The 18008-nt window shown below is 46.3% G+C and overlaps 1 protein-coding gene across 1 annotated transcript; it reads right to left on the bottom strand.

The window, feature by feature from the left end:
• Positions 1 to 15630: 15630 nt before the first annotated feature.
• Positions 15631 to 17566, bottom strand: LOC149402371 (uncharacterized). The gene is made up of 3 exons (XM_089608216.1): positions 17071 to 17566; positions 16529 to 16646; positions 15631 to 15958 (listed from the first exon to the last, which is right to left on the bottom strand). Exons 1-2 carry the CDS (start codon positions 17459 to 17461, stop codon positions 16561 to 16563), a joined length of 477 nt encoding a protein of 158 aa, XP_089464342.1. The 5' UTR covers positions 17462 to 17566; the 3' UTR covers positions 15631 to 15958; positions 16529 to 16560.
• Positions 17567 to 18008: the final 442 nt, after the last annotated feature.

Genomic DNA, 18008 nt, shown 5'->3' with positions numbered 1-18008 from the left:
AACTTAACAACTTACGAAGAGACAAATGTAGATTTGCATGAACAAACACTTCGTAGTTTGCTTAAAACGATATATTCGCAATCTTAGGCTCAAAGGACTGTTGACCTCAGTATGAATTGACCAGTGCACTTCTAGAGACAAGATAAGAACAAACCATTTAACCTCTTATGTCTCGAAGTCACTATGTATGAATTGCATCATGCTTACCTTAATCCTGAAATGAGACATGCCATTTCACACCTTAGTATTCTCATTTGAGAAAGTCAGAGTTCGGACTCACTATGTGATTCCGAACAGGGCCTATTGGTGAAGTACTAAGTTGTGAGTATGTCATGAGTAACTTTGTGAAGTTCTCATAGATATGGAATTCATGTACAAGATTGCTGAAATGCAATGTATGTCACCTCATGCTTTGCTCCTTGGAGTGTGAATAAATGAACTAGCCAGTGTCCAAATTGAGTCCTGACTCTTTTGGATGAAACAATGTGACTTGTTAGCTCCTCGTCAATACATTGTTTCTAACTTATTCACAAGCAACAAAGGAGTTGAGGAAATAACAGCTAGAAGGGTAAAATGGTAATTTAGTAAATCCCGACTAGCTGATGACATTCATGAAGGGTAGCATATATAATATTCAGTGGATCCGCTCATTATAATTAGGTGAATTCTTGAGTAGAAAATAAATTCATTTGAACCGAGAGATTTTCAGTGTCAGCTCTTTAGTGGAGTCAGTTGGCATTAAGCTAAACTTGGAAAAGGTTTGTGAACTTTTGAGTCCAAGTGTTTAGCTCAAGCTTTGTTCATTTGGGTCCATGAGGTCACTGTCAAGAATCACATCGATAGGAATAGTTAAACTGGAAGCTAAGTCAAAACAAGAACGAAAATAGTCAAAAGGGTATTTTTGTCTTTTGAGACATATGATGAAATGAATGTCAATAAATTTTTTGACAAGTTCATTTGATGACTTAATGTCACTCGGCCATAACTTGATTATTGGGCCTTGTGAATTAATTTCATTTCATAAGAATTTTATTGAAAATTCTTAATGGGCTTTTCTCATGTTGTCATGAACAAATGAAGAACCTTCTAGAAGCTCCTTCTAGATGAGAATAGGCGCCCATAATACCCAAGGAAAGAGAGTTTATTTTGTGCATAAATGTATCAAGATACTTGCCAAAAGAAAAAGAGGAAACAAATTTCCTCCAAGAGGAAAGTGGGAATCGGCCAAGTGAGAGACAAGGCAAGGCCTTGAACAAAATAGGAAACAAATCAAGGCTTCTAGAAGCCTTGAGTTGGCCGAGTGTCTCAAAGGGAAAAAAGAGGAAATTGCTCATGAATATGTGATATTCTATAGAAGAGGAAACTACCTTATTGAAGGTGAGACCTCTCCTATAAATAGGAGCCTTATTTCCTCACATTTCAATAATCCAAGTTTAAGAGATTTGAGAGACTCTCTCTCTAGAACTTGGCCGAAAATCCTCTCTCTCTCTCTCTAGTTTATTTTCGATTTTTTCTTGTCTTGGCACCTAGGTCCTCACTCGACCTAGTGTTTAGCTCTGCGACTTCGAGACTCGTTCTTAAGTCGTAGTGTTTAAAAGTGCCCACTCACTGATTCCTTCTTTTCGAGTGATTTAGTGATAGAAACTTTCGTGGTTGCTCGAGGTGCCGAGGAAAGAACGAGAGACGTGCTGCGAGGGGAGACGAGCGTTGCAAACTTTCCAAAAGCTTCTTCAAAGTTCAAGCTTCAAGAAAGGTTAGTAAACTTCTAGCTCATATTGGTTTTTAATTACATGTACTTGCACTTGTCTAGGTTAGTAAAAACTGTTTTTACTTGTAAAAGAAAATTTTTAAAATTCCGCCACTTACCGAAGCGTTAATTATTTTCTCAAACCCTAGATCGATTCCAACACGTACGTCCTGACCAACTGGCCATACGACCAAGGTAGCTTTTGGATATGACCGCATAGCATGTCAACTGATCGTACGATCAACACAGATGTTTCAAATGACTGTACGCCCTGACGTACTGACCGCACGGCCAAGGCAGAGAAGTATCCCTATCATACCGGGGTTTGGATGTACGGAAAGGACATGAAAAAAGCCTTACGGCAAGAGCAAAGGCAAAACATGGTGTTTGGTGTGTATAGATGTTGTTGAGGCTTGATAAGAACGCAGAGGCGAGTGCGTGTTGAGTCATGGCAAGGCATGTCGAGGCGAGAAATGTCAAGGTTCACAGCGGGGTATGGCGCACGGCAAAGCATGGTGAAGTTCACGGCGAGGCATGGCACTCAGAAAAGCATGGTACAAGCGAGGCAAAACAAGACTCATGGCGAGGCATGGCGCACGGCGAGGCAAGTCAAGGCTCACGACAAAGATGTTGTGACCCCTTTTTCGGAGCTCATGCACGTTTTCTTTTGCTTTTTAGGGGGGTCATTTTTTCGTTTATCGAAAAATGACGCATTAACAGATGCTTCTACAAAGTTGTGGCTCCCAACACAATATCTTCAATATTTCGCTGTTACATAACATAACATACATGATATAATATAGTTTATTCTCAATTGCATTGAATATAAGTACAAATTACAAGAATTAACTTAAACTTCAATATTGAGGATTTTTTACAACATGTATGTATGATATAATATATTTTATTCTCAATTGCATTGAAATATATAAGTACAAATTACAAGGATGAACCTTAAATTTCAATATTGAGAACTTTTTACAACATTTGTGAACACTTGAACTCACAAAGAGGAAGGCCTCACAAGAATTAGGTAATTGTTGTCGCAAGAAAATGACGACTATGAAAAGCTTCGGGCGGTTCAACCCAAGGTCGAACCAAGTGGCCACACCCGATCCAAAGGTGTGAACTCGAAAGTCTCGAGTTGAGTTTCCTACAGTCGGAGGGCTTCTCAGAGAAGATAAGGGGTGAATAGAGGGAGTGCCTTTCGTGTAGGCTGCCTACGTACCCTTTTGAATAGGGATCGGGTCAGAACGTAGTTCAAGGTATATGTAATGTTGTATGGGGCGTGGAGCCTGGAGAGTATGCTCGATAGAGGAGGCGGAGCGCGGAGGAATCTTCGGCGATGCCCTAGAACTATGGGATCGAGTGACCTAGGAGAGAATGTGTGTTTTCTCTCCTTTGGATGTGTGAGAGACTCTAAGTCAAGAGCTCCTTGTCGTGGCGGAGGTTCCAGACGCGTAGGCGATTTCCAGTCCGAAATACAAGACGCGGATGCGATTTCCTGTCAAAAATGGTGTACGCGTCTGGTGTGCTAGTCGCGTAGGCAATTTTCAGTCGAAAACTGCAGGATCACTCGTGGGCTCGGGATTAGTCGTTCGATCGAGAGAGGTGGCACTCGGAGTCCCTGGGAGCGCTTCGGAATCTCTGAGAACGAGAAATCGAGGAGAATCCGTTTCAGGTCAAGGATGGCATCTAGAGAAGCAGAGAGAAGTCTCATGTTTCTTGAGAATTAATTGGATGCCTTCCCCTCACTAGGTGGGGGGGTATTTATAGTAGTTGGAGGGCCTTAAGAAGCTTGTATTTCGTCCATGTGGTACTTGGGAGCATGCTCCACCAAGAAAAGGATTGCAGCGTGCGGCGCGCTCGCCCGGCTTGCTTGACGCGACACGCGCCTGCCTGGTGTAGCGCGCAGTGCGCAGCCTGCCTCTTCGGCTGTTTGTGGGCCTTTGGGATCTTTGATGACCCTGTCCGTTGGGCCTTCGGGGCTCGGGATTTCATGCTAATTGCGTGGAATATAAAAGTCTCTACTTGAGGTATCAAGGTCGACATGAGGACTTGTCAATCGACTCGTGGACACGTAATTCAACTCGAGGAGTTATCTCAACTCGAAGAGGACGTCTCGACTCGAGGAGCAAGGCTCGACCTGAGGAGGACGATTCGACTTGAGGAGCTGAAAGTTTGACACGAGGACTTGTTTGTCGACTCGTGGTGGAAGGCTTGCTGCTCTTCAGGACCTCCGGCCTAACCCTCAACCCCTTGAACGGCGTGCCTTCTCCACGTTTCAGGATTTCCAAAAACGACAGACAACATTAGCCCCCCAATTTTGTCGCTCGAGAGGTTCCAGATGGTGAACTTTTAGTTGTTTCAGCGAGGTGTTTGAGGAAGATTTATTTCTTAAAGCTTCGCAGTCGCGAAGCCTTTGTGATCACAAAGAATGTTCTCACAGTTGCATGTGCTCTCTCTCACCTTTCCGTCTTTCTCGACACGAGTGTGTGATCAACATGTGGAGGAGGATCCAAGCGGATAGGAGGTGCACCTCGACGTGGGCGAGGCGGACGCAATCGCATCCGTCGATCTAGCCTCAGAGCAAGGGAACATGTGCGTGTAAGCAAGGCGGGCGCGTTGGCGTCTTGTTTGATGATATCTTCGAGTCAGAGTCCGCAGGACTCGACGATGACTAGCGGGGCGATGATTATCTAATTATGACCTGTTAGGGGAAGACAATGGCGTCCGTCTCAGCCAGTGTGGAAGGCGACTACACTTTTGCGTTCCGCAAAGGCGTGCTCATTCCGAGGTCTCGGAGACGGAGGTTGGTGATGCGGGCCGATGCTTCGAGAAGATGGAGTGGTATCTGGTGGAAGGCTCTGCCACTCCGGAGGGCTTTGACTGCTCGGGGATTGACGCTCAAAGTTCGATCACGCATCGAGCATAAGTCGGTCTCACAGAGGCATCCACCGTTCCGACTTTGGTGGCGCTTCTTTATCTGTGTTCGGAAGATCAACCCTTATTTCGCAGACGTAAGACGTAAGTGTGGGTCTCAGTTGAGGCCTTGGAGCGGTGCCGCTCTGATTCTGGCCGACTTTTCTGCCGATGTGGGGGAAGATAGTCTCGAAAAGCTAGAGAGAGGTTTCGCTCAACCAAGCTGATGGCATCGACTGGGTGGTTCCCGTCTTTCCTTCCGATCGCGAGGACGTTCAGCAAGTGGAGGAATTCCCTCGTGCCGCGCCGTCTCTCTCGAGCTTCGATCTTCCTGGTACTTTCGCCTTTGGTCTTCTAGCGTGAGTCTTTTTCGTCAGCGTCCTGACTTTTATTGTTTTTACAGCTTCCTCGGCTAGGGTGAGGGTTCGTGCGTGTTTGGCGAGGTCTTCTCAAGACTCGACGTCCTTGGCAGACACTCATTCTCGGATTGCGGCACGAAACGGCAAAGAGAAGTCCGATACCGAATGTTCGGTAGAGAGCGGTCCCTGAACTTCTTTGAAACAACCCTCTTCCTTGGCACTACCGGATGCGACTTCGACTTGAAGCGCGCAAACTCGATGATCGAGGCGGAGGCTGTGGAGGTCAGAGGGGAGTGTTCTCGGGGGATCGAGTAATCTCCATTAAAGACGTGAAAGGGCATCGTAACGAGTAGCGATGTGGACTGCTTCTGTCATGGCGTTTCTGACGCCCAGAGGGTAAGTTTCTCTCTATATGTCTTTTCACTTTGTTTTGCGAACATCTTGCTTTGGCTGACCTGCTCTTCAAATTGCTTCAGGTGCTTGCTCGTGTAACCCGAGGCGAGAAGATTCTACCAAACTTCATTCGTCGCATGGGACTCCTCCAGGAGGAGCTTGCTCAAGCGAAGTCTCAGCTAGCTCAGGCCGAGCGAGGTTCTCGCTCAAAGGCAGAGTTTACGATTCCTCGAGAGCAGCTTCAATTAGCTCACATGTAATTGGGAGTCTCTCAAGGCAAGTGTGATCATGCTCAAACGGCGGTGGTGAAGATGGCTAAAGAGTTGACTATGGAGCGTCAAGCTCTATAGGTGGCGACTCGATCGTCAAAAGTTTACCAGAGCGAGGTGCGTGACCTTTGACGCTAGTTGGACATGCGGACGGATTAAGTTTCATCATACAGAGCCAACTTCCACCAAGCGAGGTTGCTTGCTTCCGGGCGGAGCGCGAGCGTGACTCTTTAGTGGAGGAAGTAACTCGGCTTATTGCGGAGAAGGCGACGGCAGAACAGCTTGCGTCTGACTTGCAGGATGACTTCGATGTCGGGGTCGAGGAGGCGAGGCAAGCTGCGTCGGTGGAGTGTCGGGAAGCTACAGCTACCGAGAACGTCTCTTGAGGGATCACTTTCAACTTATTCGATTCTCTTTTCCCACTACTTGACGGGGTTGAGCCTCTTAGTGACGAACACGTTCTGTTCGAGTATTTTTTTTCCCGCAAGTATTTAGCGCATTGATTTCTTTAGAAGTTTCCTTTCAGAGCACTTGTCTCGGCGCTTGCTTTCTATGATTTTGGGGCAGTTGCCTTCTTTTTATGAAATATGATCTTTTTTCTTTAATGAACATGTCTGCTCATTTTGATCGCGCGTTCTTATTCCGATTAGCTATGGCATGTCTCGGTAGATAAGTCTTCTGCCTTAGCATAATTCGGTCTTAGATGTGCAAACCGTTGTATGGTTCGTGTCCCTGTGTCCGAGCGAACGTGTCGCTCCTTTGGATTGAGACAAGTCTGTCGTAGTGGGTGCATCGAATATTTTATGTCATACGTCATTCGTGCATGTAACGAAAATTAAAAAGTGAAAATATAAAGATAAGCAAGGGAGTCGTACCGCCTCGAGCTACGGAGGTCTTAAGGGGAATTTCTCGAGTCGAATTACGTGCCAAAATGAGGAAATTTCCCAGGCCGATGCCCTAATATGTTTATTAGATAGAGCGAAGTGTAGGACCTTACAACCCCATATCTTCATCTCTAAAGTGTGCACTGAAATAGGTACGACTACCCTAGGGGCTCCCCGAACTAAAAGTTGATATAATCAAGAAAAGAAAGATCAAGTCATGAATTGGTTTTAAAATACTAATAACCGGTTCATGCATTGCATTACTCTTTTTATCTTGTGAGCTTTATATTATTCTTGCTGAGCGTAAGCTCATTTCTTCGAAAAAAATATACGTCTGTGTTGTAGGTAAACAACTTGCAAGGAACTGAGCAGGGCGGACTAGCGGCGTCGATAGCGAGAGGGTTGGGTTATGGTTTTCATTTACAGAATAAGTCTTCCGCTACAAGTCTTTAAGAAATAAATTTTAAAGTTTTTATTTTCAATTATTTTAAAGTTATGAGCGGAGCAATAATTCCATATTTATCCGAACTAATCCATATGCGCCTATTTTTAATAAGATTCCAGCTAGCGGCATACAGGTACTGTAATGTGCCTCTCCGAGATGGCCTCGTGCGCCATGTAAGCGTCTTACGGGCGCCATGTAGGCATCATAGGTGCGTCATGTACCCATATTACGGACGGCATGTAGGTGCACCATGTAGGCATCATAGGTGCGTCACGAGGGACGGCTTTAGCACTTCGCGAGGGACGACTTAGTGCGCCATGTAGGAAGCGTCGCGAGGGACGGTTTAGTGCGCCATGTAGACGTCTTAGGTGCACCATGTAGGCGTATTAGGTACGCCGCGGAGGCGTCTTTAGCCTGCATCTCCCGATGTCTTATGGCGCGCTGCTGAGGCGTCTTTAGCCTGCATCTCCCGGATGTCTTATGGCACACCGCGGAGGTATGTTTAGACTGCATCTCTTGGATGTCTTATGGCGCGCCACAGAGGCATGTTTAGACTGCATCTCTTGGATGTCTTATGGCGCGCCGTGGATGCATCTTTAGCCTGCATCTCTTCGATGTCTTATGGCGCGCCGCGGAGGCATGTTTAGATTGCATCTCCCGGATGTCTTATGGCGCTCCGCGGAGGCATGTTTAGACTGCATCTCTTTGATGTCTTATGGCGCGCCACAGAGGCATGATTAGACTGCATCTCTTGGATGTCTTATGGCGCACCGATGAGGCGTCGTTGGGTGCGCCGTGTATGGCGAATTTAGCCAGTATCTCATGGATGGCTTACGGCGCGCGGCAGAGGCATCGTTAGTCTGCATCTCTTGGATGTCTTATGGCGCGCCACGTAGGCATCTTTAGCCTGCATCTCTTGGATGTCTTATGGCACGCCACTGACGCGTCTTTAGCCTGCATCTCTTGGATGTCTTATGGCACACCGCGTAGGCGTCTTAAGCATGCATCTCTTGGATGTCTTAAGGCGCGCCCCGGAGGTTTCTTTTGCCTGCATCTCTTGGATGTCTTAGCCTGAATCTCTTGGATGTCTTATGGCGCGCCGCTAAGGCGTATTTGGGTGCGCCGTGTATGGCGAATTTAGCCAGCATCTCATAGATGGCTTACGGCGCGCCGCAGAGGCGTCGTTAGCCTGCATCTCTTGGATGTCTTATGGCGCGCCGCATAGGCATCTTTAGCCTGCATCTCTTGGATGTCTTATGGCGCATCACTGATGCGTCTTTAGCCTGCATCTCTTAGATGTCTTAAGGTGCGCCCCGGAGGTTTCTTTTGTTTGCATCTCTTGGATGTCTTATGGCACGCCGCGGAGGTGTCATTAGCCAATATCTCTTGGATGTCTTATGACGCACCGCGTAGGCATCTTTATCGTGCATCTCTTGGACGTCTTATGGCGCGTCGCAGAGCGTCTTTGGGTGCGCCGTGTATGGCAACTTTAGCCAGCATCTAATGGATGTCTTATGGCGTGCCGCGTGGGCGTCTTAAGGTGCGCCGTGTATGGAAACTTAAGCATGCATCTCATGGACATCTTATGGTGCACCGCGGAAGCGTCTTTAGCATGCATCTCTTGGATGTCTTATGGCGCGCCACGGAGGCGTATTTGGCTTGCATCTCTTGGATGTCTTATGGCGCGCCGTAGAGGCATCTTTGACCTGCATCTCTTGGATGTCTTATGGCGTGCCGCAGAGGCATCTTTGGCCTACATCTCTTGGATGTCTTACGGCGCACTGCATAGGCGTCTTTAGCCTGCATCTCTTGGATGTCTTATGGCGCGTCGCCGAGGCGTCTTTAGTGTGTATCTCTTGGATGTCTTATGGCGCGCCACGTAGGTGTCTCTAGCCTGCATCTTGTGGATGTCTTATGGCGCGGTGCTGAGGCGTCTTTAGCCTGCATCTCTTGGATGGCTTACGACGTGCCGCGTAGGCATCTTTAGGGCACGCTTGTTCCCGTTTATGTTGGGGTGTTTTTTTTTTGGTAGAGCTACTTTCTTGAGGATTTCGAGCGTAGTTTGTTGAGGATTTGCTTACCGTTGCCTATGCCACTAGCCCAAAAGTTTTGGGGTTTACAAGCATTATTTTGATGACCAAAAAAACTTTGATAAAGCGGATTTTGAAAGAAAAACCTCGAACTTTATTAATATTGCAAAAATTTGAAATCCTAAAACATTGGCTCGTAGGCCTTATTGAATGTGCGAAAGCAAAGTAATAAAATGGGGGAAGCGCTGGCTACTGGTACTGCCTCAAGTGTTCCGCATTCCACGGGTGACAGATCGGGGTCCCATCCGTGTATTCGATGTAGTAGGTCTCGTCATGTATGACTTGGCGGACACTGTAGGGTCCCTCCCAGTTTGGGACGAGGACGTCGGCACCTTGCACTTAGGTGTCATGTAGATGTCTTCGTCGATTTCGCAGAGTTCCTTGGTCGACTTGACGTTATCTCTAAGTTGGGAGATCATGTTAACCGCCTTTCTAGTAGGTTTTCAATCGATTCCTTGGATGTGGCATATTCTGGCTTGGGATTGATCTCCAGCCATGATGCCAATTCCCTCCTTGGTACGGGACTTCACTAGTAGGTGGTACGTAGAAGTAATAGCCCTTAGTCGATTCAGCGTATGTCGCCCAATGATTACATTGTAGGGCGACTCCTAATCAACCACTAGAAATGGGACCATGTGAATGACTTCAATGCCTCCGGGAGTTCTGAAGGTGACCGGGAGACCAATGATACATTCGGTCATGACTCTCTCCCCAGTGAACCGGAATAATGGCGTTTGGGTCGAAGTTTGACGTAGCCCCCCGAGCTTCATGTGCTCTAGGGTGGTCTGGAAAATTATGTCGACAACACTGCCGTTGTCGATGAGAACCCTCTTCACAAGATTAGTGGCCACTTGGGCACTATCGCGTCATTGTGCGGATGCACAACTCGCTTGGCCTCTTCGTTGGTGAAGTACATCGTCTCGTGAGGCACGGACTGAGGTTCCTTGTATGTAAGGTTGACGTGCATAGTGGCGTCTTCTTGGGATATGGCCCTTAGGAATTTCTTCCATTGTCGGGCTGAAACTCCACCTTGCAGACCTCCCAGTATGGTGGTTACAACATGGAGCTACGAATTGGCGGCAACAGTAGCTGTGGCTCGGTCGGCAGAAGCGGTTGTTCCTCCTCCTTTGCTAGAATGTGGTCTGCTTGAGGTGGGGCCCGCAGCGCTGATCATGCGCAACACGAACTCTTTCAGCTCACCCCATTGGACCAGAGCCTCGATTTTCCTTTTGAGATTGTAACCTTCGGAGGTCAGGTAACCGTATTCTTGATGGAACTCGCAATATCTAGATCGATCGCATTTTGCGAAATGTTTTTTCATTGGAGCCGGGGCGATTAACTTGTCACGCGCCAAAGTTAGGATTTGATCCAGCGTCGTGTTCAACGGCGTGAACGCCGAGTAGCCCTTAAAGTCTTCTGCAAGTCGCGGCTTCTGCGGCAACGGGAGTCGCCTTGCTCGTTGCTAGGTTCATGTCCGCGACGAGACCTTTGATTATTGCTCTTGTGACTATCGAGGTAATCTTCGACTCCCATGAAGGTCTTGGCTCGATTCATTAACTCGGCCATGGTAGAAGGGACACGACCGACAATTAACTTGAGGAAGTCATTTGTGCGCAAGCCTTCCATGATGGCGGCGATTGTCTCATTGTCGTCAAAGCGGTCGACCTTATTCTATTCTTTAGTGAATCGAGCGAGGTATCGCCTAAGAGATTCGCCACTCTCTTGCCTGATTGACCACAAATACATATTGGTCTTCTTTTGGACCATAGATGTAGCGAAGCGTGCCAGGAATATATCCTTCAGGTCTTTGAACGAGTGGATGCTTCCCGGCATTTAAATTCTTGAACCACTCGAAACCGGGTCCGGCGAGGGTAAGACTAAAAGCTTGGCACATGACGCCGGGAGCGACACCCTGCATCGTCATCCAAGTTTCATAATGCTGGATGTGGTAAGCGGGATCCGCTTTTCTATCATAGGGAGCGAGGTTCGGGAGTTTGAAATTTCCCGTGCATACCTCGGCCAATATCTGGGCCGTGAAAGGTGAGGAATTCTCCTCAAAGACCCCGTAGGCATTTCCACCAGTTCGGGAGGAGTCACCTGTCGCCTCTCGTTGGACCCTTGACCCATGCGGCGGTTCCCGTTAGTTAGGACTACCGGGAAGATGTTTGGCCGAGAGCTTAGTCGCTCCCTTAGGTCATCGCCACGCTCATTGCGTTGGGCAGTAACATGATCCCTAATATATGGGCTTGTCGCATTGAGGCGCAGGCTTCGTCTGAGACAACGCGCTCTTCGCGTGCCCTAACTTTCCGTAACACTCTCCCTCTGACCAAGTCGGTCATGGGCCGAACGTCGAGAGTTCCCCTCTTAGGAGGCCGCATGTGCATTCCTCGTCTTAGGGAGGACCGGCTTCATTCACAGCGGGGAGTTTCCCGTCTTTTGTAAGAGAAGTCTCGATATCCTCCGAATCATCAGCGCCCTCGTAATCTGGATCCGGTCGTAACTTTCTTCATTGAGGTTCTCGGGATCCCCATTGGGAATCAACGGGTTATGCATAGGTTGTTTTACAGCCAGTCGGTTGTGGTACCTTGCATTCTTCGCCTTTAGTTGGCGGATATTCTCCTCCAACTCCATGATGCGGTCGTCCCTGCTATCTGGAGATGGAGATGGTGAGCAGGTCGATCTCTCTTCAGGGAGCGACTCTTCATCATATTTTTTGGTCCCAGTAGCGTTATCGGGGTTATTAGCGCCCTCAGAATGTATGGGTGGTTGATTACTCATCTTTTCTCGAGTCCTAGAAAGTCAAGTTTTCAGAAGATAAAAAGAAGATGGATAGAAAGGATTTCGGGTTGTATAAGTCGGGAAGTCCCCTCCTTCTAGCGCCAACATGTTGTCGCACGAAAATGAACAACTATTAAAAGCTTCAAGCGGTTCGACCTAAGGCCAGAATAAGTGGCCGCACCCGAGCCAAAGGTGTGAACTCGGAAGTCTCGTGTTGGGTTTCCTCCAGTCGGAGGGCTTCTCAGATGAGAGAAGGGGTGAATAAGGGGAGTGACGGTGCCTTTCGTGTAGGCTGCCTACGTACCCTTGTGAATAGGGATCATGTCAGAACGTAGTTCAATGCGTATGTAACATTGTATGAGGGGCGGAGCCTGGAGGGTATGCTCGACAGAGGAGGCGGAGCGTGGAGGAGTCATCGACGACCCCCCAGAACTCTGGGATCGAGTGACCCGGAAGAGAATGTGTGTTTTCTCTCCTTTGGAGGCGTGGAAGACTCTAAGTCAAGAGCTCCTTGTCGTGGCGGAGGTTCCAGACACGTAGGCGATTTCCAGTCAGAAATGCAGGACGCGGAGGCGATTTCCTGTCAGAAATGGTGTACGCGTCTAGTGTGCTAGTCGCGTAGGCAATTTTCAGTCGAAAACTGCAGGATCACTCGTGGGCTCGGGATTAGTCATTTGATCGAGAAAGGTGGCACTCGGAGTCCCTGGGAGCGCTTCGGAATCTCTGAGAACGAGAAATCGAGGAGAATCCGTTTCAGGCCAAGGATGGCATCTAGAGAAGCAGAGAGAAGTCTCATGTGTTTTTTGAGAATGAATGGGATGCCTTCCCCTCACTACCGGGGGGAGGGGGTATTTATAGTAGTTGGAGGGCCTTAAGAGGCTTGTATTTCGTCCATGTGGGACTGGGGAGCGCGCTCCGTCAAGAAAAGGAGCGCAGAGTCCCCCGCACGGCGCGCTCGCGCAGCTTGCTTCACGCGGCACGCACCTGCCTGGCGCGGCGCGCGGTGCATGGCCTACCTCGTCGGCTGTTTGTGGGCCTTAGGGATCTTCGATGACCCAACCCGTTGGGCATTCAGGGCTCGGGATTTCATGCAAATCGCGTGAAATATAAAAGTCTCTACTCGATGTATCAAGGTCGACACAAGGACCCTTCAATCAACTTGTGGGCATGTAATTCCACTCGAGGAGTTATCTAGACTCGAGGAAGACGTCTCGACTCGAGGAGCAAGACTTGACCTGAGGAGGACAATTCAACTCGAGGAGCTGAAACTTTGACACGAGGACTTGTTTGTCGACTCGTGGTGGAAGGCTGGCCGCTCTTCAGGACCTCCGGCTAGACCATTGGCCACTTGAACGGCATCCCTTCTCGACGTTTTGAGTTTTTCGAAAACGAGTGACAACAGTAATGTCACGCGAGCTAGGCTCTCAGGGTCCTACCACAATATCGATGTTGTATGATTTGTATAATCATAACAGTTGGTGGCAAAATTGTCGATCTCGATTTAATTTTTTGTATTTTTAATGACAAAAGTGTTTGGCTACACTAGATTATTTTCTCACTCTAAGTCTATACGTAATAGTATTTTGTTAGAATATGTTAAATCAACTGTTCAAATTTGTTCAATACAAATCTTATAAATCAACAATACAACATCTTAGAATTTTCCAATTAAAATAAGCAAACCAAAGGAGTCTGAAATTATTTCATGTAAGACACTCGGGCTCGGTTTTACTACATTCGTCTTATTATTTGGAATTTGATGTTGAAGTCACAACAACAGCACATTATTTCTTTTGTATCACAAATGAGTCTAAATTGCATTCGTGTCCTTTTTTTTCATATTTGTCACCTATACAATGTCTTAATTACTCTTCTATTTATATCCAACAAGAATCCATATCCACACCCAAACCCTAATCTCTCATCAAATTCCCTCCCAAACCCTAATCTCTCTAGCTCAAGCTCTGACCACCGCACCGATCGTCGCTCCGACGAGGCCACCGCCGCCGTAACCCTCACCGGAGCTCTCGCCGGAATCACAGATCCAGCCTTCCCGCGGCCTCGAAGCCGCCGTGCTCCGATCTCTCCCGGTGTTCGTCTTCGCCGACGGAGATTTGGACCGGGCTCGACGGAGAACCAGTCCACGGAGTACATGGTTTCGACCATGACGAAGCCGACGAACTCACCATCGCCGCCTTCGCCGGAGTTTGGGATCGCGGAGATTCTCCGGATCCGGTGGTGGTGCTCTCCGGAGCAGATGAAGGATCGGACGCCACCGGGGACGGCGAGGATGCCGAGGTGGTGGGAGTTCGTTCCGACGGGGAAGAAGAGGACGAAGGAGTCGAAGTCGGCGCCAGGGAAGCGGAGGTAGCAGAGGAGGTTTCCAGCGGGGATTCCGGCGAGGTCGAGCTCGAAGGAGGGCAGAAGCGATGGCGACGAGAGGACGGTGGATTTGGTGGCAGAAACAGGGCTGAAAACGACCGGAGCTCAGCCGCTCGGGAAATCGCCGGCGTGTTCGGACCGATCTCTCTTCTTTCCAATCGTCGGAACCCTAACACAACAACACTCCATTGGAAAACAATCCTTAAGCTTGGGGCGAAAACCTTCGTCGAGAATGGAATGGCTGACGGAAGACTCTGTATCGTCTCCAAAGAGGTATGAATTGAAGTCGTGTTTTTGGCTTTCGCATTTCGTCGAACAGGTAATACACATTGAAGAAGTAGGTGTGTCGGCGAAGCGAGGAGGCAAGGCGGCGGCGTCTTCCAAGGCGGCCGCGGCGGAGAACGGTGCCGATAAGTTGTCCAACGGAGTCGAGGCGCTTCAGATTATCGATTTCTTCTTCTAGTCTACTTTTGTTTTGTAAATATTTAATTGTGGTTCTACTTTCTTCTTCTAGTCTACTTTTGTTTTGTAAATATTTAACTCTGGTTCTACTTTAAGGGTATTTTGGTCTAATAATAAATAAGAGTGACTTACAACACGTTTTTTGGTGATGACATAGATGCAATTTTGTTCATAAGAAGTGACTTTGGTGCAAATCTCTCTTTTTGGATCGGCAAACCTATCAGTTTTTACACCAAAAACGATTAATGGAATAAGTGTACTTGGTCGTACTCGTACCATATCTATCCCTATTTAGAAGCCACTAGTACCCCCAAAAAAATTAAGTTTGGTTCAATCAAACCCAAGCAATAAACACAATTTAGCTCAACATTACAAAACTTATACTGGTTTCATATCTAGAACCAGAACTTCAAATAATATTTATAGAAGATGTTTTAATAATAAAAAATGAAGGAAAAACAATCTTCTGATATTATAAATTTTATCCCACATAAGCATAGTTCACGGCTGAGGAAAAAAAAAACACATAGTTCACGAGGAATAACATCGTCGAAAAGGTCTCTAAACAATCATCGTTGACCATAGACTAAAGATCTTTTGCAATTTACACGTAATCCCATTAGTCAAACAATTAAGTCTAATGGTTTGGCATATTTTCCCGTGTATTCCTGTAGAACCGTGTGAAAAGTTTTGCCTTCTTGTTCAACTAAAGAAACCAAAAACGAGTAATCTAATTCTTTGTTTTGTGTTAATTCCTGCTATAACAAATTAGATCGCAATCGATTCAAGTTTCAACTGCGCTTTCGTCTTTAGAGAAACATTCCGTCACGCCCCAACTATGATAATAAAATGTACATCCAACAAATTAGAATAGATGAGGAAAACTGTAGTAGAAAATGGAAAGGAACGCAATGCCGTATTCAGGGCGGATATAAAATATAAAATAATCCAGCCATACATCTGAGGGAGGTACTATAAATAACATGAAACATACATTATAAAAATAAAAATAAATAAAAATAAAGTCTATTAAATCCCTCAACGTTTTTTTTTCTTGGGTGTAAAACCAGTAGTACTAGTATATTCGTTTCAAGAACAATTATTTTGCCTAACTTTCTTTGCATCTGTACAGCTCCTTTTTGTGGAAAATATATTGTTCTCACCATATCTTCCAACTCCTTTTAGGCCTTTTACCCTTCTACATCACATTTACAAGTCTGGATGAGCCTGCATTTTCCGATTGCATTTATGTTAGTTCACAAGATACATTTTAACACATTACCAGACGATGAATCAAACCTAATCAAAATTGACAAGTCAACAAAGATATGCAACAGAGCTTAGAGCCATCGTGGAATTGATTTTTTTTTTTTTTGGGAACTTTACAGTGGAATCGAACTCTCTCTACTTTCTTAATTATCCTAAGAAATAAGAAAAAAGCTCTTAAAGAGGCACCACCACCACCACAATGAAGAGATTTCAAATGATAAAATACCTGTACATTTATCCAAAGGACTAAATGACCATTTATCCAAAGGACTAAATGACCATTTCTTAAGAAACAAGAAACATTTGCACGTTTAGCTTTACTCCTAAGGTACAAGGTCACACGTTCATCTAATTCTACAGAAAAATTAAACACCACACTTTAGCCACAGTCATCATTACTAGAAATCCAAATCTAAGTGCACCTTGGAATAATTTTTTCATGAGAAACTAGTTATAATATTCCTTAGCATTTCAAGTGCGAGCTTCAAAAAAAAAAACGAAAATAATAAGCACTCCATAGTTACTCACCCAGATGCATATTTCTGGAACGAAGGGCCACATTATCCTTCATCTTCCTCAAAATGAGAAAGCTTATTTGATTTCGCCTTCTTTTCCTCCACCAACTCTATTTGATGTGGAGCCGTACCTGCAAAGGAGATTAATTGAAGGCTTAAATCAACCCGTTATTCCAAACAAAAGTAAACAGCAACCACAACATAAGTGCCATTGCTATGATACACAATAAAACAATTGAAGTTCCTTTAAGTGATCCGGAGATATATACTAGATCGAATTCTAAATCTAACGATGCACTAAATAGCAATGCAACAGATTCAAACAGTATAATACAAATGTACCTAAGCGGAGACTATAGTCATATCTGACGTCAATAAATTTGTGAAACGAGATGAATATTGGCAAGATTCAAACTTTTCATGATTCAGCGTAGATAGAAGCGATTACCATCAATATCCCCAATTTTTACATTTCCAAATAAATAAGTAAACGATCGAGAATGAATAGTCTGTCGGTGCAAAATAATCCTAACCCTAACCCTCATCCAAACCGACCTTGGACGAAGTACTCGGATGAAGGCCAGCCACGGACGGTGGTGGTGGACATGGACTCCTCCTGCGAGATCGGATTCGCGAGCTTCTCGACGAGCTGATTGAGGCCGTAGTTGCGGGACCTCGGCGGTGGGACCCAGTACGAGGATCCCGGGATGAAGGGAAGCCAGTCCGGCGCCGATCGCCGGACGATGATTCGGTGAATTGCATCCTCGAGCTTCGTCAGCAGGGGGTCTGTGGCTGCCGTGGAATCGCCGGTGATGTCTCCGGCGAGGTCACCGCCGGCGCCGGAGGAGAGGTTGGACTGCGTTCGGAGGAAGAGTGACGATGGCAGTGGGATTTTGGGGGTGAGGTTGCGACCTAGGGTTAGGACTCGGGAGACAGATCTTGCCATTTCTTTGAAGTTGGAGAAAATTGGGTGAGAGAAAATGGATAAGACAGAAGGAAAAGGTAATAACAGAAAAAAGGTGAATGAGAGAGGGAGACTGCATTGTTGTTGCAGCCTGAAGGGTCTTTTTTTATACCGCAAATAAATTTGTTTATAGAAATTTCATTAATTGGCCCTAAAAATTAATAAAATATCAAGATTAGATCTCACTTTTTAAAAATATCTAAAAATAGATTTTTTTAACCATTTTCGAACAAAAATACTCTTTTGATTATTGTTGATGTTAGACTTCGTCCTCAAGCTAACAAGAGAGGGATTCAGCCCAATACAAAGAAATTGGGTCCAAGCCCACGTATTTGTGCTAACAGGTTTAAGAACGACGTCGGCCCGATAGAAGATTCAAATACCAGCTCGAAATAACCGCCCTCGAAGACTCGCAGATACGAAGCCAGTCAGCCCAGACGATCCGTAACTGCTCCTCATACGAATAAGTCTTCAACGATAGATGTTTCAAGACGTAGTAGTGAGTTCTAAGTGACACACGACATGTCAT

The sequence above is a fragment of the Urtica dioica genome, chromosome 3 (assembly GCF_054948205.1).
Source record: "Urtica dioica subsp. dioica isolate 48M chromosome 3, U.dioica_male_clone48M_v1_H2, whole genome shotgun sequence".
NCBI classification, from domain to species: domain Eukaryota; kingdom Viridiplantae; phylum Streptophyta; class Magnoliopsida; order Rosales; family Urticaceae; genus Urtica; species Urtica dioica.
Note: the sequence above shows the minus strand (reverse complement) of the source record. Positions and strands in the feature narration are given on the sequence as shown.

What these genes read in the sequence shown, in the direction of transcription:
- LOC149402371 (XM_089608216.1), bottom strand. Translation starts at nt 17,461, where the DNA reads ATGGCAAGATCTGTCTCCCGAGTCCTAACCCTAGGTCGCAACCTCACC. An exon ending in ATCCGAGTACTTCGTCCAAG is followed by an intron (nt 16,647 to 17,070) that starts GTCGGTTTGGAT and finishes TCTCCTTTGCAG; the next exon opens with GTACGGCTCCACATCAAATA.